The sequence below is a fragment of the Amphiura filiformis genome, chromosome 2 (genome assembly GCF_039555335.1).
Source record: "Amphiura filiformis chromosome 2, Afil_fr2py, whole genome shotgun sequence".
In the NCBI taxonomy this organism is placed as follows: Eukaryota; Metazoa; Echinodermata; class Ophiuroidea; order Amphilepidida; family Amphiuridae; genus Amphiura; species Amphiura filiformis.
This window is the reverse complement of record NC_092629.1, coordinates 2,402,960-2,428,435: the sequence shown is the minus strand read 5'-3', so window position 1 is coordinate 2,428,435 and position 25,476 is coordinate 2,402,960. Positions and strand designations below refer to the sequence as shown.

Sequence of the window (25,476 nt, the reverse complement as noted above, 5' to 3'; positions counted from 1 at the left end):
TAACATTACACTTGGTTTTCCTCAACTATAACATTATACTTGGTTTTCCTCAACTATAACATTATACTTGGTTTTCCTCAACTATAACATTATACTTGGTTTTCCTCAACTATAACATTATACTTGGTTTTCCTCAACTATAACATTATACTTGGTTTTCCTCAACTATAACATTATACTTGGTTTTCCTCAACTATAACATTATACTTGGTTTTCCTCAACTATAACATTGCACTTGGTTTTCCTCAACTATAACATTATACTTGGTTTTCCTCAACTATAACATTATACTTGGTTTTCCTCAACTATAACATTATACTTGGTTTTCCTCAACTATAACAATATACTTGGTTTTCCTCAACTATAACATTATACTTGGTTTTCCTCAACTATAACATTATACTTGGTTTTCCTCAACTATAACATTATACTTGGTTTTCCTCAACTATAACATTGCACTTGGTTTTCCTCAACTATAACATTATACTTGGTTTTCCTCAACTATAACATTATACTTGGTTTTCCTCAACTATAACATTATACTTGGTTTTCCTCAACTATAACATTATACTTGGTTTTCCTCAACTATAACATTATACTTGGTTTTCCTCAACTATAACATTATACTTGGTTTTCCTCAACTATAACATTATACTTGGTTTTCCTCAACTATAACATTATACTTGGTTTTCCTCAACTATAACATTATACTTGGTTTTCCTCAACTATAACATTATACTTGGTTTTGTGTACAATTTTTCCACAATATGCATTGTCACCTACTACTTAGTCTTGAACTAAGATTAATGTCACTGTGTGTCATCGATGGCAAGAAATTTCAAACTAAGTTACCTGAATAGGTGATTAATATAGAATGCAGAAATTGTCAAATAATTTGCAGGCATTTGATGTCTTTGGGGCAGCTTTTGCGTGATACGTAAGTTACGTAACTGGCAATGTGAATTACCCCAGGTGTTAGTAGGGATTTTATTGACAATGCGCAATAAAAAACAAATAATTTTTGCCATATTATTATTGAAAAAGTATTTTCCTTGGACTTCCATCTGTAATGGCATATTTGAAGAATATCCCAGCTTTAATCTTGAAATAACTGGTCTTGTAACATCTATTCATACTACTGTTGTGATTATAACATATGGCCAAATAGAATCCAAATGTAAACTATCTGCATTTATTTATCATGTCAAAAGAGGTTGACATTCTATTTCTAAAGCTGAATTTATACTTGTTCGCCGAGCGATTGTGATGCACCGCTTTTGGAAAGCGATGTGCAATCGCCGAATTATGCGATGCATCACTCGTCGCTTTTGCATTTGTACTTATCATGGCGATAGCGATTGCAGATGACAATTAATATATTCTTAATGCCACGAAATACATTTTTAGAACATCCATTACTGTCAATAATTATTGCTTTGAATTAATTCATCACCGAAAGTTAATAATTGAGAAAGGTAAATTGATTAGGAAAATAATAGATCCAGTTAGTTGTAAATGATTGGTTGATGCATTCACATGTCAAGCGATATCATTTGAAAGTTGAGATTTCTCCAACTCGCAAAAGCGACATCGTGTTTGCCTCAGCAATTGGTATCGATTGATTGGCTTGACACTCTAAAAACGGAAGTAAACACTGAGCATGTGTGAGAATTGCTTTTCTGCAAAAGCAATTGAGTATAAATTCAGCTTAACAGTGAAATGTGTTGGATAGTTATTTGAACTTCTTTACCCAGGGTAGCTGAAGGGAGTATCCCATTATGCTTTGAAGTACTATATTAATAGTACTGCACGTGCCATAGAAAATGTACACAAATACGTCACTTCAACTTTTAATTACTCACTTAAATCAGGGGTGCTTATGACTTTTGTTGGAAAAAATATGACCCCTAAAGTATTGTGAAACTATCCATAGCTCTCAATATCTAAGCAGCCCTTCCTGTTTTTTTGTATACATTTGCTATGGAGCACACAGCTACACTGCAATGTATGATGGGATACTTCCTTCAGCTGCTGTGGACTGTCCCTATCATTGAAGAGCTACAGGGAGTATACTGCTGTGGGGACACTCTATACTAAACATGTTATTCAACATTCTGCAAAAATAATAACGATATAATCTATTCGTAATATACAGCTTTAATGTCGTAAAAATAAACTGGTTCCGATTTTATCTGGGCCTCCCTCTTTGAGCGATTGTTGATATACTTGACAAATCCCATGGTTTCTTTGTCCCTGTACACCAGGCCTAGTGAGTTGTCATCTGGGTAGACACACAGAAGCTGAAAATAAAATATCAAGATGATTATGTGAGGTAAGGGGACTAATATAACTATTCAGGGGACTTGCACGAAAATAATGATTAAGTGTGTCCATCAAAACATATTCAACCAATCAATTTATGGTAGCATTGAGACCTCCTGGCTGCATCTCTGTATAAGAGAGCATTCTGATTCACACACAAGCATATGTGACGTGTCATGTCAAAAGGAGACACTTTTGGGCAGGTTATCAATTTTACGGTTTTTACATATCTTAAATATAAAGATATTTTGCTCCACAATACCGTTTTCCCCAATGAAAATCGGACATTCCTAAGCGAAGATATTGAGTTCGTAAGTTATGGTATTATAATTAGAAATTGAGATATCGGCCTTTAAAAACATTATTGACAATGTTGAGAGTAGGAATTACCTTGAAAAATATCTCAAAAAATACAAGGTGACAGTTACATTCCAGTCTGAAACTATCAGACAATATTTTAAACATTAATAACATCACAAATTCAAGAACAAACCCAAAATTGTGAAAAATCACCCCGGCAGATTTTTGGCTATTTCTCCATTTACGATCTTGCCCAAAAGTGTCTCCTTTTGACATGACACGTCACATATTACACTGTGATTAGGAGAACGGCGCATGTGTTTCAAGGCTACACAAACTAATACATGTTGTGTATCACAGCCAATCTCATGATGGCAAGCATGTAGAGGAAGCGAGGTGATATCAGTATATAACTGACAGTCTTCCACTCTGAGGAAGAAATGTCTGAAAAGTGAGTAAAATCTTTGGATTTGTATAACAAAATAGTGGAGTTAAGTAAAAGAGAGTACTTGCTAAATAAATTCCAGTTAAAATTTAGAAAATCTGCTACAGAGTGGCTCCAATTTGGTAAAAATGATCTTACTCAGAGATAGACTTACACATTTTACATAAGGCTTTGCTGAAAATTGTTGAAAAACTTTAGTGTCCTTTTTTCTCTCCAATTGTGCAGCTTATGGCTGAATATTTTGCAAACTACATCTTTAATTGCAAGTTACCCAATTGTCTTTTCTATTTCAAAATCATACTCCCTCTGTGGAAGACTTTATCTATATGTTCCACAGGGAGTGTGCATTTCAAATAGAATATCCCAGTACTCACCACTTCATCTTCTCCTTTTGCTATGTATGATGTAAAACCCATGTAGGAAACATCCCATGCTGCAATACAATAAAAATAGAAGGAAACATCACCTCATGTTATATATAAGAGTATGAGTATATGGGGTGGGGGGGGGGGGGTGAAGGTACAAGACTTCTAACGGGGGGGGGGGGTGCCATCCTTGGCTATGCCACTGATATGACTAGGAATCATATTAAATTTGAGAAATAACATATAGACCTTCTGGCATGCAGCTATATCAAAGGTTTAGTGCAAGGAGACCACCACAGCAATAGCTGCCAGGTGTCATACTTTAAGAAATGTACAATATAGAATGCAGATATTGTCAAATATCTATAGGGCAGCTATTGCAGATAGGACCTCTTGTGTTAATCCCCTCTATATCACAATATCAGAGCTCCGAATCCCTTTTCCAAGCAGAAAGGGAGAGACGACAAGGACTTGTTTTGCCATTTCATATAGTTCACCTACTTACTTGCACATTTGAAATAAATAACAGCATCTAGAGCAAACTCTGATCCCTCCATATCTGTGTCGTGACATAGTGTATAGCAACCCGGACTCCAACGGCGGACTTCTACCCGGCAACGAGGATTCACTGGCTTCCTTGGTTTGCCTGTATAACAATAAGACCATGTATGTAACTGGATTTGTTCAAAACTGGCTTTCACTTTCAGCATAAAAATATTCCAATAAATTTCTAATCAGTGTCCCTCTAAAAGGCCATATATGTAACATGATCAAGGGAATGAGTCGCATATCGACTCCCAACTGGCCAACCAAGTTGAGACATTTGTACAAGACCTGGACAACAAGTAAACCAAATAATAAAAGGGAGGAGAAGAAAGGGGTAGCAGTGAAGAAAAGGAAAATAAAAATGGATGTGAAAAAATGGATGTGCACTGGATTTCCTTAAAAATGTGTTATTCCAGTTGAAACCCATACACCCCTATGGAAGACATGGAATTTTTGTTTTTTCCAATTCAAGACATAAAGTAACCAGTGATGCGACTTCTGAAACTTGTGAAATACGACTTCTTGTTTGAATTCAACATGGCAGCAACCATACAGGCATTACAGGGACCACATATTTATCGGAAAATACTGTTAAACTAGATCTGTAAGTGCATTTTTATGCAAAAATGTGACTTGTTTAGTTTAATATATGAACTATAATGTGGTGATGAATTGGATGGAAATATACAATAGAATAGGATTTGTCCATGCAATTTCAAGATCATCACGTGTCAGTTTTTAGCTTACTTATGCTTACATACTATGGCATGGAAATTCTGCAATTTGGTCATTTTTTTCTATGAAAAAAGATGGGGGCATTTAATAGAAGAGAAGCATAATAGAGTAAATACATTATACACTGAACGGATCGTGACTAGAGAACCTTTGGACTAGAGAGTTGTCGCCAAACAGATTTTAAATTAAATGCATACTTATATGAATTCCAAGTTACCTTCATTACCCTGTGCAGAATTTTTCACTTTCAAGTTTGCCTCTTTCTGTTTTCCCTTCTCCACTGCTCCCCTTTCCTCCTCCTCTTCCTCCTCCTGCTCTTCTTCGTTGTCACTGTCATCATCTTCATCACTGCTCCCATCAGAGGGTGCTTGTTCATGTAATTTGAGCCCAGAGAAGTTGGATAACAATAGGAACATATGTTCTGATCTCATCAGGTGAATACATTCCTTGACAGCCTCAGGAAGACTTGACTCTTCAGCTTGCTCATAATTCCTGAAAGACAGGTAAAGTTAAGATTTATACGGCAACAAAAACAAATTTTTTTGATCTTTGGATCCAGTGGCGTAGATTTCTTTTTGACATTGGGGGGGGATGGAGTTAAAAAAAAAGTGAATCCAACACCTTTTGGCGACAAAATAAGTGTATGGTACAAATGCGAGCGAAGCGCACGAAAAATTTTGCTATTTTGAAGCTTAACTTAGTAAATATGGTGGCAAAGGGGAATAAATGCGCGCGAAGCGCGTGAAAATTTGCATTTTTGGGGCTAAAATGGGCAAATATGAGGTTAATTTGATCATAAACCCATATTCAGGCATCAACATTGGGGGGGATGATTGTATGGACCATCCCCCTGGCAAAATATTGGGGGGGATAAATCCCCCATCCCCCGGGATCTACGCCTATGTTTGGATCGACCGTCGATGCTGCTTCCATGCTTGTTATTAATGAACTAACAACTAATTAATCAGAATTAATGCTAAATGTATATTGGAAAATATCAGTACAGGCAAAGATTCATATGTTATCACAATTAACAATAGTCAATTAATTGATTTCATAAATAATAAGTATCGACCAAGCATCGATGGTCAATCGAAAGTTCAAACTAATTTGTTTCTATTGCCTAAGTTTATAATACAACATCACAAGTTATGAGTAACTGCCCTGTTTTTTGTACAATAACCACAGTATGCTCATTCTTTCATTATCATGGGGATATTAATTTTTTTAGGTTAGGCTTTATTCTGTAACTCTGTGAATTCAATTAAGTATTAGAAAAAATGATCTCCTGCTATAGTATGATCAGCTCATAATTGGCGGGAATTGCTAGCCTTTTACCACTATGCTGAAAAGTAGACCCATGTTAAGATTGACTGACCAAACTGTCTGCTCTATATAAAGTAAATTAAGTATAAGACTTGAATTAATAATTTGGGATACTTCTGGTGAGTTACCACAAGGCAATTCTCAAAATAAAATACTGTATATTGATATAAATTCATGATGTTATTAGCTGATCAAACTATAGCTTTGATTGGGTTGTGACTTGAGGTAATACAGACTTAAGGGATAATCATTGACTTGACCGCATTGAATTTGTACAGTGACTTGACTGACTTGACTTCTCAGACTAGTCTCAGCTTTATGCCCCTCTTTAATAGGGTTAGGATTGAGAGAGGAAAGCAAATTGGAATTGAAGAATCCTACAGGGATGCAAGTTGAAAAAAAAACAAAAAAACCCTGAAATGGTGCGAGCAAAGCAAGCAAGCTGAATGCTTGATCGGAGCACTATCTTTTTAGCAAACGCTAGGAATTGGGGAATAGGCAATGAGGATATCATCCCCCTAAAAAATTGTTTTTGCTCTTTTTATGATGAAATATCATCATCCACTTCAGGAAATGTTAAAAAAAAAAAAAAACCCAAAACACCAAGAAAAAAATTAATTTTTTCCCGCAAAAATCTGGATTCCAAATCCGGATCTGCAAAAAAACTGGAAATCCGGGAAGAACCGAAAAACTTGCATCCCTGATCCTAGCTCCATTGTAAAAGTCAATAGTGATTCTTTGAGTTTAGGCAACTAGTTATGATCCAGGAACATGGTTATAGGTAAAAATCTTAGAGATGCAATTTATACACTGTACCTTTTGTTATATGGGCCTCTCCTATTCCACCTGATGTCAGGGTTCTGCATTGCTTTACATACATTATCAAACTTCTCTTCCTACAACACAATTGAATGGACAATATAAATAATTAGGATTTATCTACAGATTATATTGTCTTTGTATTGTAATCTACTTCCAATTGCAAAAACTAAACAGGACTATTTAAAAAATTTTTAAAACATATTACAAAATGAATCATAATGTTAAAGGTCCACAATCGTTGGACTGGTCAACTGGCCAGTTGGTAGGCTACTTTGTCCTTATAGATCACACTCCTGTATACAAGTATACCTGTCTGGACTTAGGTGGTGTCTGGACTGACATGCCCTGGGCCACATAACTAACTCAATTATGTAGTTCATTATTCCAGATGTGGTGGTGGACCTTTAACTAAATATTAATCCTTTACATTGACCGGACTAGTAAAAAAAGTTAAAATTTCATATTTCCATCAATATGATTACACAATTGACATATTTGGGTCCTTTAAAATCTGTGCATGTGTGTAAGGGGGGGCAAAGTTTTTTTGCACACAGAAAGGGGTGAAAGCAATTATTGGCAGATATTTTGATTTTTAGAATTAAACCTCTGGGGTGCACCCAATTATTGCATAGCCCCTAACTTTGCTTAAAGATTAATGCACATGTAGGTATAAAATTCAGGGAGAATTGAGAAAAAAATGGGTCTTTTGGTGCAAAAAATGGGCGAGGATTTTGTTTTCAAAAGGGAGTCTGGGAGGGGGAAATAGAAAAAACAAATAATAGGAAAACATAATGTCTTTGAGTGAATAAAAACTAGGGGTCTTTAGGATGGCTGGAAAAACATAACAGGTCTTTAGGGATGGTGAATACATAACAAAAAGGTAAAAGCAGAACAAGATTCTGTCCATTTTACAAACAAGGTGGTGTGCTCATGAGAAAGTGGTGCCCACCTGATGCACCTGCCGAAAAGAGTGGATGGTGGACCGTACCTGATGCAAACCTCATTATTGACTAAACTCAGCTGCATTCACCTTGATTTACAAAATATTCTATGCATACATACCATGAGGAAATCTGAAAGCTGGATCTCTGATGCCTGCTCAAATCTGTCCTGAATGTCTGACTGGGTTAAAAGATCCAAGTACTTAGGATTCAACCAACCATAGAATAATTCTTCCTGTAAATTATCAATCAATTAATCAATCAAATCAACAATCAATTAATCAACCAATCTACTTACATCGACAGATACATGTCCACTTACTGACAATCACACTTACTCATGCATTTAAAAATCAATCAATCAGTCAATCAAGCAATTAACAATTAATCAATCAACCAAGCAATCAATCTATTTACATCAATAGATACATGTGGTGTCAATACGCGGATTTAGGGTTTCTCTACCAGAAGTCAATTTATGCCGAAATTCCTTCCCACAATGCAATAAGCGTTTTGCATAACAATAGATACAATTTGGTGGTTAATCAATATTCTTTGTTATGCAATACGCATATTGCACTGTGGGAAGGAATTTCGGCACAAATTAACTTCCGGTAGAAAAACCCTAAAACCGCGTATTTACTACTTGATTCTATAGGCATGCAGACCAGAGCGCCGATTGGCAGCACTGTGTCTGAGCTCTTGAAACCTATGCTTTAATTACCAGCTTTAAAGAGGTTTCCCTTGCAAAAGTTTTACCATCTTGTTACGAAACCAACCAAGAACATTTTGTGCTACTTATTTGGACTAAGGTGTCCTCTGTTTCTTCGTTTTCTACAAAAAATTGGTTTTCATGATTCTATATTGGTTAAAAATCTGGCCAATATACACTGTGGACTAGCTTACTGATCAATATTGAGCATTGATTGATCTGGATTCAATATTGATCATTGATTGAATTGGATTATTGGTTTGAGATTCATCACTTGGACACACTCGGTGAGTTTTTCATAGTATGGATCAGCCACTACAATCTGCATATCACAGTTTATCGCTCTTTACTTCTTGAGGAACAATACTCCCTAAATAACCATGATTGTTAAGTATCTACTTGTTACCATTTTCTTTACTGGACTAAAGAATCAGCTACCATGTACTTTTCTGAACTCAATATCTACTGGCTTGTGTAGGCCTATACTTCAGCATCATAAGTATATTGGAAGACCAGTGTTACTGTATCAAAACTCCTCTGTTACTTATAAACCTGAATTACTTGCATGTGGTGATATTCAGGCAAATCCAGGTCCAAACAGTGAAAATGTTCACCCCCCTATTCCTACCAACTGTAAGAAGGAATATTCAAGAGAACAACTCCTACGACTAAACACAAAACCAAACCAACATCTTCCACTGCAAACATGGTCAAACATAACTGCTCTTAATCTAAACCCACGCCCTGTACGTAGAGGGTGTCGTGCGGTAAGCATGTAAAAGAGCGCCACAATTACAACCGAACGTAATGTTTCTGTCCCAGCTCAAGCAAAATTGTGTCTCATTAATACACAGTCCATCAGAAACAAGTCCACTAAGTTTGTTGATCTTGTGCTGGAACATAAGTATGATATCGTTGGAATAACAGAAACCTGGCTGAAAGAAGGAGATGATGTAGTTATTGGAGACATCACTCCCAAGAGGTTATACCTTTACTCATATTAGACGCCAAAACAAAACTGGTGGTGGAGTTGGGCTCTTATACAAATCCACTTTTTCAGTTAGTAAGGTCCAGAATGCGGGGACATTTAGATCATTTGAGTCCCTTCAAGCAGAAATCACAAATAATTCTCGTTCACTGAAAATTGTTGTGGTTTATAGACCTGAAAAAATCAAAGACACAAGTGGACATCAGCTACCTTTCAAGGTGTTCTTGGAGGAATTCAGGTCCATGGTTGAGAATTACCAGTTGCATCCTTCAGAAATAATCTTCACTGGAGACTTCAATGTGTGGGTTGATGATCCTGACGACAGCGAATCTAAGCAGTTTATGAATTTACTGACATCTTATGGGTTAAAACAACATGTCACTGAGCCCACTCACATACATGGCCACACTCTAGACTTACTAATTACACGCGAGACTGAATGTGCTTTGTCTAGTGTAGGTGTTCATCCTGCTCTCCGTCTTTCAGATCATTTTATCGTAACTTGTGGTTTGATGTTACAAAAACCACCTCTTCAGTGGAAAACATTCACAACACGTAATCTAAAAGCTATTGACTTTAATTCTTTTGGTCAAGATATATCTAAGACTCTCTCACAAATTGACCTTGAAAATGATACTGTTGATATTTGTGTTGATAAGTATGAATCTTTACTGAGTTCCCTTCTTGACGAGTATGCCCCTGCTAAAACGCGTCGTGTTCTTGTCAGGCCTAATACACTGTGGTTCAATGGGGAGATTCGTGAGGCAAAATGTTATAGAAGGGAACTCGAACATAAATGGCGAAAGTCAAAACTTGAAGTTGACCGTCAAATGTATTGTAAACAAAGGCAGGTGGTCAAAGGTATGATTGAGAAGGCAAAATCAGATTACTATTCGCTTCTGTTGCTCAATGCTCTGGTGATCAAAAGAGCCTTTTTCGTATTGCTAACAATCTGCTGCACAAGAGTAAAAAACCTGTTCTGCCAAGTTGTACTTCTGACCAAATCCTTGCCAACAATTTTTCTGATTTCTTTGTTGGGAAAATTGAAAAAATTCGTACTGGTTTTGATGATCACTGTGAGTTACCAAATGATAACTTAAATATTTCTCAATGTGTTACGCGTTTAACCGAATTTAAACCTACTACCAATGACGAAGTGTTAAAAATGTTGATGAATGCTCCTACAAAGTCATGTGAACTAGACCCTGTACCAACTTGGTTGTTGAAAGAATGTGTTCATAAGATTGTTCCTGCTATAACATGTATTATTAACAAATCTCTTGTTTCAGGCATTTTCCTAGTGAACTTAAATGGCTTACATCAGACCTCTCCTCAAGAAGTCTGGTCTAGATAAAGAGGACCTTAAGAACTTCAGGCCGATTGCTAATTTGCAGTTTCTAGGAAAGATGATAGAACGTGTCGTTTCATCTCAGCTTATGTCTGTCATTTCTGAGCAAAATTTACACGACCCTTTTCCAATCTGCCTACAGACCCAATCACAGCATTGAGACTGCCTTGTTGCGTGTTAATAGTGACATACTGAGTGCAATGGATTGTGGACAGATCACAGCTCTTGTATTACTCGATCTTAGTGCTGCATTTGATACCGTAGATCACAACATCCTTTTACACAGACTTGAGAATAACATCGGGGTATCAGGTGCAGCACTGAGATGGTGTGAATCCTACTTAATTGACAGTGTGTGCGTGTCGGCACCTCTTCTTCTAAAGCTGTGGCACTTAACTATTCTGTGCCGCAGGGATCTGTGCTTGGACCACAGTGGTTTTCTATATACACCTCTCCGGTACGTCACATTATACACAAATACCATCTCCAGTATCACATTTACGCGGACGACACCCAGATTTATATTTCATTTGAAGCATCACAGAACGCAGCTGAAAGATCCATTCATCTTCTGGAGTCATGTATTGAGGAGATCCGTCAATGGATGAAAAATAATTATCTCAAGCTTAATGACAACAAGACTGAGTTTATTCTACTTGGCTCAATACAACAACTCAATAAGATCACAGACTTACAAATTAGAATTGGTGACTCTGCTATTTCTCCTGTGAAACAAGTTCGCAATCTAGGCGTGATCTTGGATGCTCAAATGACTCTTACTTCGCATATATCTTCTGTTACCAAATCTGCTTCATATCATATTAGAAACTTGGGTAAAATTCGCAAATTCCTTACTGAACAGGCTACTGAGCAATTAGTGCATGCATTTATCACCTCTCGCTTGGACATTGGTAATTCGTTACTTCTTGGACTTCCAAAAGAACAAATTCATCGATTACAGTTGATTCAAAATACAGCTGCTCGTCTTGTCACACGCACCAAACCATCCAGTCACATAACCCCAATTTTATCTGATTTACATTGGCTGCCAGTTCATTTGAGACTCCAGTATAAGCTCCTTCTTCTCACATATCGCGCTGTTCATGGATCTGCACCATCATACATCACTGAACTTATTCATCCATACAATCCACCACGCACAGGCTTACGCTCAGCTAACAAAAATCTTCTTGTTGAACAAAAACATCCCGGTCATGGGGGACAGATCATTTGCTGTGGCAGCTCCTCATCTGTGGAACAATCTACCTCATCATATCCGTATTTGCTCTTCACTTGAATCATTTAAATCATGTCTAAAAACTCATCTTATGAATATTGCTTATGATTAAGTTCTTGTTTTTCTGTATCTTGTTTTCATAATATTTTGTTGTTGTTTGGTTTCATTGCTATTTTTTTGCTTGAGCTCTTTGTTGCGCCATGAGTGCTTTTTGCAGATTTGTGCGCGTTAAAAATGTTCATTATTATTATTATTATTATTATATATGTTGTAGGTCTCTCCACTGTAGGGCCATGAAACCACCCACTTTCTGACAACCACACCTACTCACTCATGCAACCAATCAATCAATCCATCAATCAACTTACATCAATAGATACATGTGGTGTTAATTCACTCCTTGGTTCTATATATGGTGTAGGTCTCTCCACTGTAGGACCATGAAACCATCCGCTTACTGACAACCTACATTTGTCTTCTGAGAGTACTTCAGCCACCTACATTAACCAGAGAAAAACAAAATCAAAATAGGCTAAGAAACTAAAAATGGTTTTCTCAGAAAGATGTGTACCTAGCTATGCGATTTCAGATTTAATGGAAAAATTTATGGGGGATATGTCTTGAACTTTGATGCTCAACCATTTTCTGTGGTGAAAATTAATTGATAAGTCCGCAGGCAGTTTGGGAAAAAAGAGTAGCTTCAAAATCAGTGATAAATGAAAGTTGTAGTTCAAATTGAAAAATAAGGACCTTTGGGTTACAGGCATGTGTTTGAAAAATAATTATGGGGTCTTTGGGTGACAACGATGCTTAACAGACATACATAAGCGTCACTTGCAAATTGGGAGTGCTCCCCCCAGGGATGTCATTCTTTGAACATAAGTGTTGATATCAATCTGCTTAATTTTACATAGCTTACGCTGGTGGCAGCAGTAAGTTTCTGGGATTAATTATTCATGAGGTCTGCAATGTTTTTATGTGACGTCATCTATGGTCGGACCATTGTCATTGCAATAAATGTAAAATTTAAAAATCTTTATAGCAATATGCTGAATTTTACAAAGCCCCATATGTAGCCTACCTGTGTGGCAGCAACAAGTTTCTGCTTCAAATGCTCTGTTAGCCCTGCATACACAAATTATGCATTTTTGTATTACGAATGGGAGTTGCAAGGAACTGTATCAATCAATACACACAATGCAAGTAGGGACTTGGGGTTGATATACGGTAGGCCTATATGGAATGAATCCTTGCTAAGTTGGGATGTGCACTCATAACACTGCAGCTTTAGCAGCGATGACTGGCCAGACATGTCCTTGGCGATTGCAGGCAGGTATTATGGTATGATCCCGGGTATGCACAAATTATGCATTTTTGTATTATTATGCATGGCACATATATGCTTGCATTCCTACAATAGTAGCCACCGAACTTCACATTAATACTGCATCATCAGAATCATCATCAGAAACCGTAGGCGTTTGTCTCCATTATTCTCTTGACGTAATTAGTAGCTATGACCTTCACTATTCTTCTCTTTCTCTTTTCTTTTTCTTCCCTTTCATATCCCTTTCTCTTCTTTTCTTTCTGTCGGATATGTGTATGTGTATGTTTGTGTGTCAATGAGGTCTCTGCACCTCACGCCCCACGTTTAGCAGAGTCCTCGTCAATCATCTCTTTTCCCTCTCAATTTCCTTTGCTCAACAACCTAGTTTAGAATTGTATTACTATACTTTGTATTTATTGTATCAATGACCATTTAAAATGTATTCTGATAAGCATGCATTATTATGTTATTGTATTTATTTATATTATACTGATATGATTGTTACTAATTGATTGTATCGATATATAATTATAACATTAATTCTTGCCTCATATTTCATATTAATTTTGACTATTCATTATATCAATGATCATTCATATATTTTGTATAATCTAATGCTTGCTTAATCTTGCTTAATAATTAATCATGCAGTACTATATTGTATTATCATTATTATTATTATTTGTGTTATTATTATTATTATCATCATTATTATTATTATTATTATTATTATCATTACTGTCATTTAAAATGTAGTCTGCTTAAGCATGCATTATTATATTACTGTATTGACTTACATAATATTGATTTAATCGTAAGCTTGATTATACTATTGATTCCTGATTGTATTTAATATTCTAGCTTTATATATTTTGTATTACTTTGTTGGCTTTTATGTATTACATGCATTTTGATGATTGATGAAAATAAAATATGAATGAATGAATGAATATGAGTTGCAAGGGACTGTGTCAATCAATACACACAATGCACCCTGTGCATGTGTATTGTACTATTTGTTTGCTGGTGTGCTATAATACCTACCTGATGAAATGATTTGGGTGTTACTTCAAAAAATACAAAGTTGTTCCACTTTGGCAAGAGAGATTTGGCTATGGTTACTGGTTGGTAGTTATCTGCAATTGCAAAACAAGCTCAATTATTTATCACATAGACACATTTTCCAAAGAGGTAAAAAATTTATTTGAAATAGCTAAAAATTGATAATTTTTTAAAGATTCCGGCTAGGGCTTATTTTATGGCAAAAATGTCATTCAAACTGTTCAAATTTGTGTTGACCTTGGTGAGCTCATTGCCACAGACAGCATTTGACCATTCTTATTTTTATCTCTTTGTATTTTTATGACCGAGTTCCTAACACATTCACCAGCATGCAGCTAGCTCATGGAGTGAATCTTGAAATAATATCACCATCCACTTGATGATATATGTACCTTCTAATTCATCATCATGACACAACATTATCTACTCACCAGTGACATAGCCAGCACTTTTTCAGAGGGTAGGCAAAGAGGGGGCAAGCCAAATTTTAAGGGGGAAAAACTTTGACAAAAACGGTTAAAAATGATCTAAAAAGTACAAAAAAGGGCTAAATATCTTATATATCAGGGTGGCCAGCATCCAACAGAGGGGGCAAGAGGGGGGGGGAGACTTCTCACAGGGAGGCAGTCAGGCCCCCCTCCCCCCCCCCCTTGGCTACGCCACTGCTACTCACCATCAACTTTGAATAAATCTAAGCTTCCTCCATCCTCTTGATTCCAAGATGGCACTAAATACAGAATAAATGCTATCCTTCTTCCTTCTAATTCATCATCATGACACAAAAGATAATCTGAAATATAAAAATGAAGACTTAGAACTATTATATTGATATAATACCTATGGCATGCATGTGTATGCCCTCCATGTTGCTTCTGAAGTTGATAGCCATATTGTGTACAAAGGCATGGGTGTACTCAATAATTATTTTGGTTTTGGTATGGATGTGCCACTGAAAATTTGAAAGTGGACCAATCCATATGTGACCGTCCACGGCGAATGCGCCGTAAATTCCTCCCCCGGTCAATTTTGTTTTATTTCGTGTTTAAAAAATAAACATCATAAACTTTAAAATGGTATATCATTTGACTTCAAGCGATATCCAGAAGCGGAGTTATGGTTAGTTAAACTTTGCTCCTTCAACAAAATTATAGCTTTTTAGTTTCTATGTGTGTCTCTTTTTCCACATTGCTGGCAATAAATATCAAACAGTCATAATTGGCGGTCATTTCAAATCATCCCCAAGTCAACAAGGTTTAAGAAGGTTCTCTCATTGTTAATTGTTGGTTATGCATACCTATACAAATAACCCACCACTTGAAAAGGATTTAGCAAAGCAAACAAAGACCAGAGCTATTAAAAGTTCTATAGCCATCTAAGGTAGAAGCTTATTATCCACTTCAATAATAGGATTATTGATTGGTGTTGTGACTATCCAAATAAGACAGATGTCGCGCCAGCTTAAGTGACCGATGGATACGACCTTCGTACACATTTTACACCATAACTCAGAATACAATTTAGGGAATTTACGGCTCGTTTGTGCTGCCGGGTCACATATATGTACATTTTTCAAGAAATTTTTCAAGAAATTTGGACCCACACCGAAAGGTTTTTTTGGTAAAATTTAATGCAAATTGCCAAACTTTTCAGCACTAATTTCAAAAATTTGGTCTACAATTAGGCAAAATTGGGCTATTTTCAGAAAAAGTTTGGAAAATTTTGAAAAGGACCCATCCATATACCAAAATTGGCCTGGTAAAGGGGTTATTGATGTATACCCAAATGACCGAAAATGAGACCCATGTTTGCAGCACACCGCCATATATGGTCTGATGATTTCAAGGCCTGGGCCTATGCAATAGTTCACTTAATTGGCAATTGAAGGTGCTCTAATTTGTCTCCAAACAGTTATGAGGGTTGTAAGAAACTGTATGACCTATAATCTTACCAGCATATGTATACTTAGATGCTGTCATATCAATGGTATCAGAGAATGCTATGCCAGTCGCATCTCTCAGCCAGCCACGAAAATCTTCATATAACAACTTCCTGTAGATGTCAAAGGTCAAATATAAAATAATGTATCACAAATGTTTGGTAGAAACAGCCTACAGTGTATCAGTTTACAGGTGAGGTATGGGCAATTCGCCTTGAGCAGATATGTTGAACATGAATAGAGACAAGAGCACATTCTTCATCAGTCACAATTTTGCTCTGCTCAAAACCACTACTGAATAAGAGTTTTGCTGCCCAAGAACTTAAAACATCTGAAAAAGTGTCCCGCTACAAAGCAGATGGAATGATAACATCAAGGGAGCCACTACAAAGCAGTAATTTGGCAAGTCTGTCAGCAGTAATCACTCTAAAATTATATTAAAGAAATGGTTTATTGGACTATTCTAGTTGAAATCCATATACATTTTGTACCCCCTGTGAATGACAGGACCTTAATCCCTTATCTCCACAAATGGAGGCACTCATACAAGCAACCCTGTTTGAAATTCACACTCCCTGTGTGGAAGGATTATGTCATGTTTTCCATAGGGGTGTATAGATTTCAACTGGAATAGCCCATTGTTGAGTTTAATGACTTACCTTAGTCCCTGAATATGAGGTGAAGAGAAGTTTTGTAATGCTTCCGACTGGAAGTGAGGAAAATGGAAACATTAACATTGATCAATATCTATTAAACTTATATTTTTAACCCTAGAACAGGCCTTCTCAACTAGCGCCATTTGTGGCGCTTGGAGTCTGTCGAAGTGGCACACAGCCTTAAAAACCTTAAAATGCAGGAGCTTCCGGGGCCCTTCCCCCTGGACCCCCAATAAAGCACCAATTAACCGCTCTGCTATGCATACGCGCTACCGGCCTCGCAGTCCTCCCTTGACATGTTGGCCCTTTATGATCACTAAAATTTTCCAGTTGGCGCTTCAAATATACTAGTTGAGAAGGCCTGCCCTAGAGGACTTTGGTCAGAGGTGGTGTATGTGTTGCAGCCCTTGCCCCACTGATGGTGAAGCACCTAGCCTGAATATGAAATGTTGTGGTTTGGCATCTGGGTTCATTTGGATCCACACATCACTATATTTTATAACAGTGAACCATCTTCCATTTTTTGATCCATGGGTTAAAAGTCAAATGAGGAAAACATCACATTAAACATGATATGATGCTGAAAAAGTTATACAAATACATTGTATAGTAAGTTCCCTTTCTCAAAGCAATAAAATTTGTAGGTGATCCAAGGTGGATGGGTGGGTGTGGCCCCTCCTCCTTCCCTTTCCCACTTTCCATCTTATAATAAACTGAGCAGGCTCAAGACAAATGAACGCAATATTCATGTTGTTTATGTTATTATAAGTTTGGTAAATTGTTTTAAATTCATATAGTTTTTCACTATGTGTATTCTTCCTGGTTTTAAGAAGAATTCTTATTCAATGGGTGCGTCTTGTAAAGAATTCACGTAATTTGATTGGTTTTCTGGTGTATAATATCTCACAATAGTTGATAGTGATATTAGTCAGGGCGCGCGACGCCACGCAACGGCGGCACGCTCAATGATCGCGCGATAATGCGTTCGCGTAATACACGTGCAAGAACTAAGAACGCGATTCGGCGGCTTAGATGTTCGTGATGGTTTCGTTCATTTAAAAAATTACATTAAAACTGAATAAGAATGAGAATAAAAGATAGAATTTTGTCTTTTGCCTGCGCCGGTATCCACTACGATAAAAATATTGGCCAGCCCATCCATTATGACACGATATTGGATAGGCAAAAGACAAAATCCTATCATTTATTCTCTAATTATTACACAGTTTATTCTCTGTTAATGATTCAATATATTCTTACTCAAAAAAGCACATTATGAAATAGAGGTCATTGTCCTTTTATACATGTAGGCTTACCTGCTGGAAGGTATAGAGGTCATTATCCTTTTCCCTGTATGGTAATTCTAGTAATTCTGACTTCAATCCCTCCAAGAAGTTGTCCTTATCATCAACAAAGTTTGGTAAGCAGCAGCAATTAAATGGTTCTGAATGTTTCATGGCTCCACTGTCTGCAGGCAAACAAAGTTTCAAGGATGAACGCTGAAAAAAACTAGTGCATCTGGCCGGATTCGAACCGGTGACCTTCGTATGGTTGAGTGACCATTTAAGTCTGCCCACTATGCTTATGTACTATTTAAATCATTAATTATATTAGTAGTAGGGGGGTCACACATTAGCTCATTAGATGTCTGCATACGACCCATAAATGAACAATGGCATGTTTTGAGCATAAAAAATATCAAGTTGTTTTCTTCATAGAGACCTAAACATTTTCAAATATTTATTTAGTATATGTGTAGTTACAAAAAAAATATTTTTAGGTCTATTGACCTTTTGAATTTTACACGGCGGCTCTGTGAAAGCACCAGATTATTTATCAGCAAAGACCAGTGTCTGGATCCGCAGAAGAAATTAAGAAATTGCCTTTAGAAAGTGAGTTTTTCGACCCGGTGCCAAGTTACTTTTTCTGAACCATGAGAAATGTATCTTTATTTTGGCACAACTTGTTTTTTTCTACGATAAATTTGAAAATTTGATGTTTTTTTGCCCGAAACGTGTGTATTTTCCCATAGGAAACGCTGTCCAAGGGTGAAATTTTGATATGATGACTGTAGATGATGAGTTACCCTACTGTGTGCCACATGTGCAATCAAATTGAGACTCCTTTTTCCTGAATCTCCACAAAAATATCTTTCTTTTGACGTAAACAAGAAATTTCTAGGATGTTGGGTTAAAAATGGCAATATATTGAAACATTTGTTTTTGGCCATTTTCCTGTGTATTTTCCCATAGAAATTGTTGACCTTACTTGTGAAGTTTTCATATTTTTCCATTTCTGGAGTGTAGTTATCAACATATTATGACCAACTTGTTGTTTTTATCTACTGCAGTGGTCCAACTTGAAGTCCTAGAGTTGTTTTACCTTGAATATGGATGTACAAAGTTGATATTTTTATTCCGAGGGTGTCCGTAACTTTGCTGTTTCATTCTGTAGCACTTTTTTACATTGAGCGGCAATTTCCTTGATTTTCTAGATTTTTCCCACTTTGGAGGCAATTTCTCACAATATTTTGATGCACATGAAGCTTTTGTTGTTGTTTTTGTGTTTCAACCCAAGGGTTAGAGTTGGCTTAGTGTAAATGCAGCCATTCACAATTCATATTTTTAATCTGAGATTGTCGTAATCTGCAATTTTATTCTGCAAGGGGTTAAAATGAGAGTGCGACGATCCTTGATTTTGGTGTTTTAGTCCATATTTGGAGTAATCTTTTTCAAAAACTGAAGCAAATGATGTACCTCTTGACATATCTATGTTGAAAGACTCAGTTATACAGCAACTTTAAGTGAAAATCGGACATAGGAAGCATATAATTTTGATTTTTTAGTCTTCAAACATGCCATATTGTCGAAAACATGCGTTTTATCAAAATCATGCTGAAAAACAGCCATTTTTCGAACTTTTAAATTGGCGTAACTCAAAACGCTTTATCCAATTTGAACCATTTAAATTGCTATCTTCATCATTTTGCAAGATGCTTCTGAAAAACTTAATGCCAAACATTTATATTGTAGATAAAAGAATGATGTGACCCCCCTATTAGTAGTATACTTTATTGCATAGTATATTAAACTGTTTGCTGAAACGGTACATTGTATTTGGGTTTTTTTTTCAAGGATTTGTAAGTATTATGCTAAAAAATGGAAATGAATCAGAAGTTTCTATTTGCATTAGGCAACTTTTAGAACTTCTATTCCTTTACTGGTCAGGCAGGTGTCATGCTTCACCGATTTCAATAGATTTCGAAAGCTTGGAACTCTAGGGGAGATTGGGGTTAGTTGAAACATTTTTTCACAAAATCGTCTTTTTAACGCAAACCGATTACTTTCAAGAAACACTAACCATATCAGTATTAACATATACATACATGCTACATATACAGCCTTAAACTTTATTGGACCTGCTTATGATTATTCATATAATCCAATTTGAAAATTTGAAAAAAAGTGTTTCAACTAACCCCACCCCTGGGGTAAGTTGAAACATAGGGTGGGGTTAGTTGAAACATGGCTTGTAAAAATTTCAAAATTATTATTATTGTGTTGTTAGGGTTATTAATACTTCCCTTGAAGGCACCGTTTAACATACAATCAGTGTGAAAAAATGAATAAATAAATATGTGGGAGTGCGGGTCAATACTTTGGACACAAGGTGACGAGTGTCACCATGGACCAAAATATGAGAAGCCTAAAATGTTATAAAATGTACTTTCTGTGTGCACTTTTTGCTTGCATTATTGCTTTTTAACCATATTAAGGGGGTACTACACCCCTGCCCAATTTTGTGCCTATTTTTGCATTTTTCTCAAAAATTATGGCGCATTGGGGACAAATAAGATATGTATATTATAGGGGCAAGGACTACAACTACTGCACTGGAAATTTTATTTCAGCACAGCCAACAGTTGTGGAGTTACAGTCAAAAATGAGGGAAACCCAATATTTGATCAATAAATCAATAACTACTTGCTTTGTGTTGCTGTATTTTCAGTACAGTAGTTGTAGTCCTTGCCCCTATAATATACATATCTTACTTGTCACCAATGTGCTATAATTTTGAGAAAATTGCAAAAATAGGTGCAAAATTGGACAGGGGTGTAGTACCCCCTTAAAGCAATATTGAAGAAATGGTAAACATGTTACAAATTTTTAAAAAGTCAAATTTTTAACCATATTTTTCTATGTGATTTTCATGTGTCAACTAACCCCACCTCAAAAGTTTCAACTAACCCCGATGCCTATTTTTACATTTCAAAGTTCATTACACAAAAGAAGAAATACAATAAAACTTTTATTTAACATTATTCTGGGACTTATACTAGTGCTTATGATACTCAAAAAATAATCCCCTGAATCTTCAAATAACATGGAGATAACGATCTTTTCCGAGGGGTATAAAATTAGTCAGTAAGTCAAAAACAGATATTCCTTTCCCAAGCCAACACTGGTGGGGCATCAGTGCTGTTGCTAATTTGGTAGATGACCCTTACTAATACCTATTACTAGGTGCCAGTATTTTACCAAATTAATTTTTTGTGTTTTTTAAAAAATACAATGTTTCAACCTACCCCGCATTCCAACTAACCCAATCTCCCCTACAATTTGTAGCCTCAAATGAAATGCAAAGCTATCATGGCATGTAAATACAGCCGATCACGACTAAATATTTACTCAAGAACTTGCTTCGAATTTGCACACAATATCATTTTTTATGCTATCTATTTTGAACAGTCTAAATTTTAGATGAAGTGCAATTTTAGCAACAGTTTTGATGTGGTCATGCCCCGGGTCATGCGATCACACGTTGTGATTGGCTATGTTTACTTCTGAACTTCCATTATTTTACACTGTGTCATGCTTCAGCGATTACTCTACTAGATTCAGAATGTAGTGGACTCATCTACATTGTACAATGTAGGTTAGAATTGCATTTGGCCTATCCCGCATCACGTCAGGTATAAATCAAATTTGTGGCTAGACTTCTTCGAGTATAAACCGCATGTTGGCATATCATCAACTCTGTCATGTCTGTAGTGTAGGCTAGCGCTATAGCATGTATAGCCTAACACCAGGGGTCGATTCAGAAAACAACATTTACACACATGCACTCTTTGATTTTTTTCCTCAAAATGGGCTCAAGCCAAAGTTATATGCATTTGGTGCATGAAAAATGACAGTCAATTCCGACACGCCACTAGTCAGTTAAAACTCTTTTTGGAGTATTTAAGAGGAAGCACTACCAAGTACCAAGTCTGAAAATGAAAACCACTGCGCTACGGTACGCTTGTCCAAAACTAGAGTACCGAATCTGGTCATGTGTCTTATGGTGGGACCATAAAATACCTGGTGACGTTACATTTTTCTCTCCTCTTTCAGATTTAACTTGTTGTCACAGGGCTATTCTTGGTCCAATTGCATCAAGTTTGGGCTCATTGTGCAGCCTGATTATTCTAATTTTCAAATATGTTTCTCAATTTGGAATGCCAATTTGTTTAATTAGGAAAAAATACCAAAATGTTAACGAAGATAAACCTGGTGGATAAGCGGTAGTGGATAAGCGGTAGTGGAGTATGTGCATTCTCTATGGAAGACATGGCATCCTTTTGAATTTTAAATATCATTGCCAAATTGTGTGCTATACTTGCAAATCATACCTCAAATGAAAGCTTGATCATTCATTATTCATATTCAGCTATTAATTTTATCTAATCGTGTTTTAAAACAAGTATTCACTGAGAACTGCAAGTCACAAGAACCTCAATTTTTTCCTATTCACTTACACACAAATGCCAAGATTTTCAGTCACGACATGCGTTTTGGCTTTCAATTGTTGTATCTTGAGAATTATACACCCTAAGATAGGAAAATTATACATTTTTGGAAAGCTTTTTACCCAAGGAATCCAAATATGCAGTTAAAATAAATGTAGGATACACTCTAAAGAAAATATCTTCAAAAATGTAATCAACATTTTGTGCATGAAGTTACGTATATTTTCACACCCTGTATCACCACTTTGGTCAATCATAACATGGCAAAGTATACATTTTATTTAACCTCATAGTGTTTCCTGCCACAAAATTAGATTACATTTGAGATATTCCATATCAGTAGCAAATGCAATAAATTATGAATTCACTATTAAAATTAATTTTTTTCATGATATCACCCTATATATTTTCTTATGCACCCTGTATACCAACTTCATTTTTGCATAATTGGATTCCTTGGAACATAAGCTTTCCAAAAATGTATAGTTTTGTTGATGTGAGATGTATAGTTTTAGAGATGTAACAATTTAAGTGAAAAGGAGGACAAATCAGTGCTTGTAACGCAAATGTGCCCCACCATATGACACATGACCATCTGGAAAACACTCCTTCATTCCGACGACTGCGCTAATCAAAATCTAAAATAACACTGCGCTAGTCCGAAACTGAAAACAATATTGCCGTTATTGCGCTAGTGTGAATTTGGGAAACACTGCGCTAGTGTAGTCCGATATTCAGACTAGCACAGTGTTTTTCTGATTCGGACTATCGCAGTGTTTTTCCGATTCGGACTAGCGTTGTGGTTTTCAGTTTTGGACTAGCGCTATGCTCCCTGGTTTTCAGTTTCCGACTAGCGAAGTGTTGTATTTAAAGAAGTGTTTTTTAGATTCAGACGAGTGCAGTGAATTTTAGATTCGGATTAGCAGCGTGTCGGACTGTTGCAGTGCAGTGGTTTCATTTTTGGACCAGCGCATGCTTTTTTTTTTATTACCGCATATTGTAGCGCAGCCATGTTTTTCATTTTCGGACTGGTGCACCTTTTTGTTGTGTAGTCCGACTAGCGGCGTGTCGGACTAGCAGCGTGTCGGCCGTCGGGGTACGGTAGACCGAATATTCAGTCGATTATACATACTATAAAATCGACTGAAGTGTTCCTACTGCGTTTGTGCATGGTGTTATTGATGTCACTTTTGAGTTTAATTTGTCTCACCTGCATATATGAGCTCTCCAAATTGTTGCTTGTATACAGTACAAGGTTTGGGTGTGCAATCGACGTAAAAAGCCGTTCTGCATTCGTTAAAAACCCAATTTGTAGTCACGCCTTGAGCACAATCTCGTCGTGTCTTGCCTGTTTATTTTTAAATGCAAAATGGCTGACCTTAAAGGTTAATTGATTGAGTTGACCTCATACGTAATGCATATTGATCATCCATTTCTCAAATAGGGGTGTTTTCTATCACATTGATGGACGTGCTGACCATTTCATCAGGCGGCATATGAAGCGCAACACGTGACGTACGAGGCTGGCGAATATACATGGCTGACAGCCCCGTTCAAAATACACCGTTAGCAATTACAAATGGAAAATTAACATACTTGCAGTGTGGTACACGGTCGTACCTCGACGGTTTTAGAGTAAGATAATTTTGCTTTGACACCACATAACAAATTTAGAATTGTTTATGAAGATTTCATGAATATGTGTTAATCCAATGGCGACCTCAAAATTAGCGATATCGCTTCCATCACCGCCTGGTGACGCGGGTGGAATTTCCCTGGAATTTCCCTCAAGAAATAATGGAATGAACCATATCCTTTGCAAGATGACACAGGTCATACCGGGTCAACCATGATCAATTTTGACAGGACAACGTGGGTATGGAACTCTCCAACTGACTCGCAAGAAAGGGCCAAGAAATTTCACTTTTTTCAGTGCACATCGAGAAACCTGAAGTATTGCAATAGAGTGAGAAGTAAGTTGTTAATACGTATAGGTTCACAAAGGGAATTTTAGACGGTCATAAAAGGGTGAAAATAACGTGTAAAACAGCGGATGTAAATACCGACATCCTTCTCAAATCTAAAACATAGCGTAATAGTACGGCACTAGGGGTACGGGTGAGCAGTACACCGCGTCACGGTCAGCGTTAGTGAGCAAACTCAAATAAAACTACACTGAATAGTACACATGCATGGCATAATCACATATACATCATTGTACAGCGAATAAATAAGCATTGATTTTTAATCTAAATTATTATAACTTGTTGTACTACAGAATAAAACCACATCACAAAGACAACAGAGCTGTTTACCATGTTGAAATTCCTTGTGTTTTCTAAAAGCTTCACCAAACACTTTCTTGAATTCCTCTGTTGTATACGTGGAATTGACATCGGCAGGAGCTGCACGATTTCTATCAGATTTACTCCTCTTTTTTCTTGGTGTATCTTTCTCTTCCACCTTATCTTCAACATCCCTTTTGCTACTCATCTTCAGGAGAAAATGACCACAAAAAACAACAGAAAGCTTCACTTGTCCTGCTGTCGGCTGCTATCAGGCACACGTGCTGTCCATTGCTTATTTTCACAATTATTTATGTGAAAATGACCGTGACCCA

At 36.6% G+C, this 25,476-nt stretch overlaps 1 protein-coding gene across 1 annotated transcript; it reads right to left on the bottom strand.

Annotated features, from left to right (window-relative positions):
- Positions 1–668: 668 nt before the first annotated feature.
- Positions 669–25,453, bottom strand: LOC140145593 (prolyl 3-hydroxylase OGFOD1-like). The gene is made up of 13 exons (XM_072167293.1): positions 25,172–25,453; positions 18,385–18,536; positions 17,072–17,118; positions 16,425–16,525; positions 15,150–15,266; positions 14,459–14,550; positions 12,456–12,584; positions 7,924–8,037; positions 6,856–6,935; positions 4,931–5,205; positions 3,938–4,078; positions 3,442–3,500; positions 669–2,300 (listed from the first exon to the last, which is right to left on the bottom strand). The coding sequence occupies exons 1-13, from the start codon at positions 25,347–25,349 to the stop codon at positions 2,139–2,141; spliced, it is 1,647 nt and encodes a 548-aa protein (XP_072023394.1). The 5' UTR covers positions 25,350–25,453; the 3' UTR covers positions 669–2,138.
- Positions 25,454–25,476: the final 23 nt, after the last annotated feature.

What these genes read in the sequence shown, in the direction of transcription:
- LOC140145593 (XM_072167293.1), bottom strand. Translation starts at nt 25,349, where the DNA reads ATGAGTAGCAAAAGGGATGTTGAAGATAAGGTGGAAGAGAAAGATACA. An exon ending in TTCTGCACAGGGTAATGAAG is followed by an intron (nt 4,079 to 4,930) that starts GTAACTTGGAAT and finishes ATTGTTATACAG; the next exon opens with GCAAACCAAGGAAGCCAGTG. An exon ending in CAAAAGGAGAAGATGAAGTG is followed by an intron (nt 2,301 to 3,441) that starts GTGAGTACTGGG and finishes TTTTATTTTCAG; the next exon opens with CTTCTGTGTGTCTACCCAGA.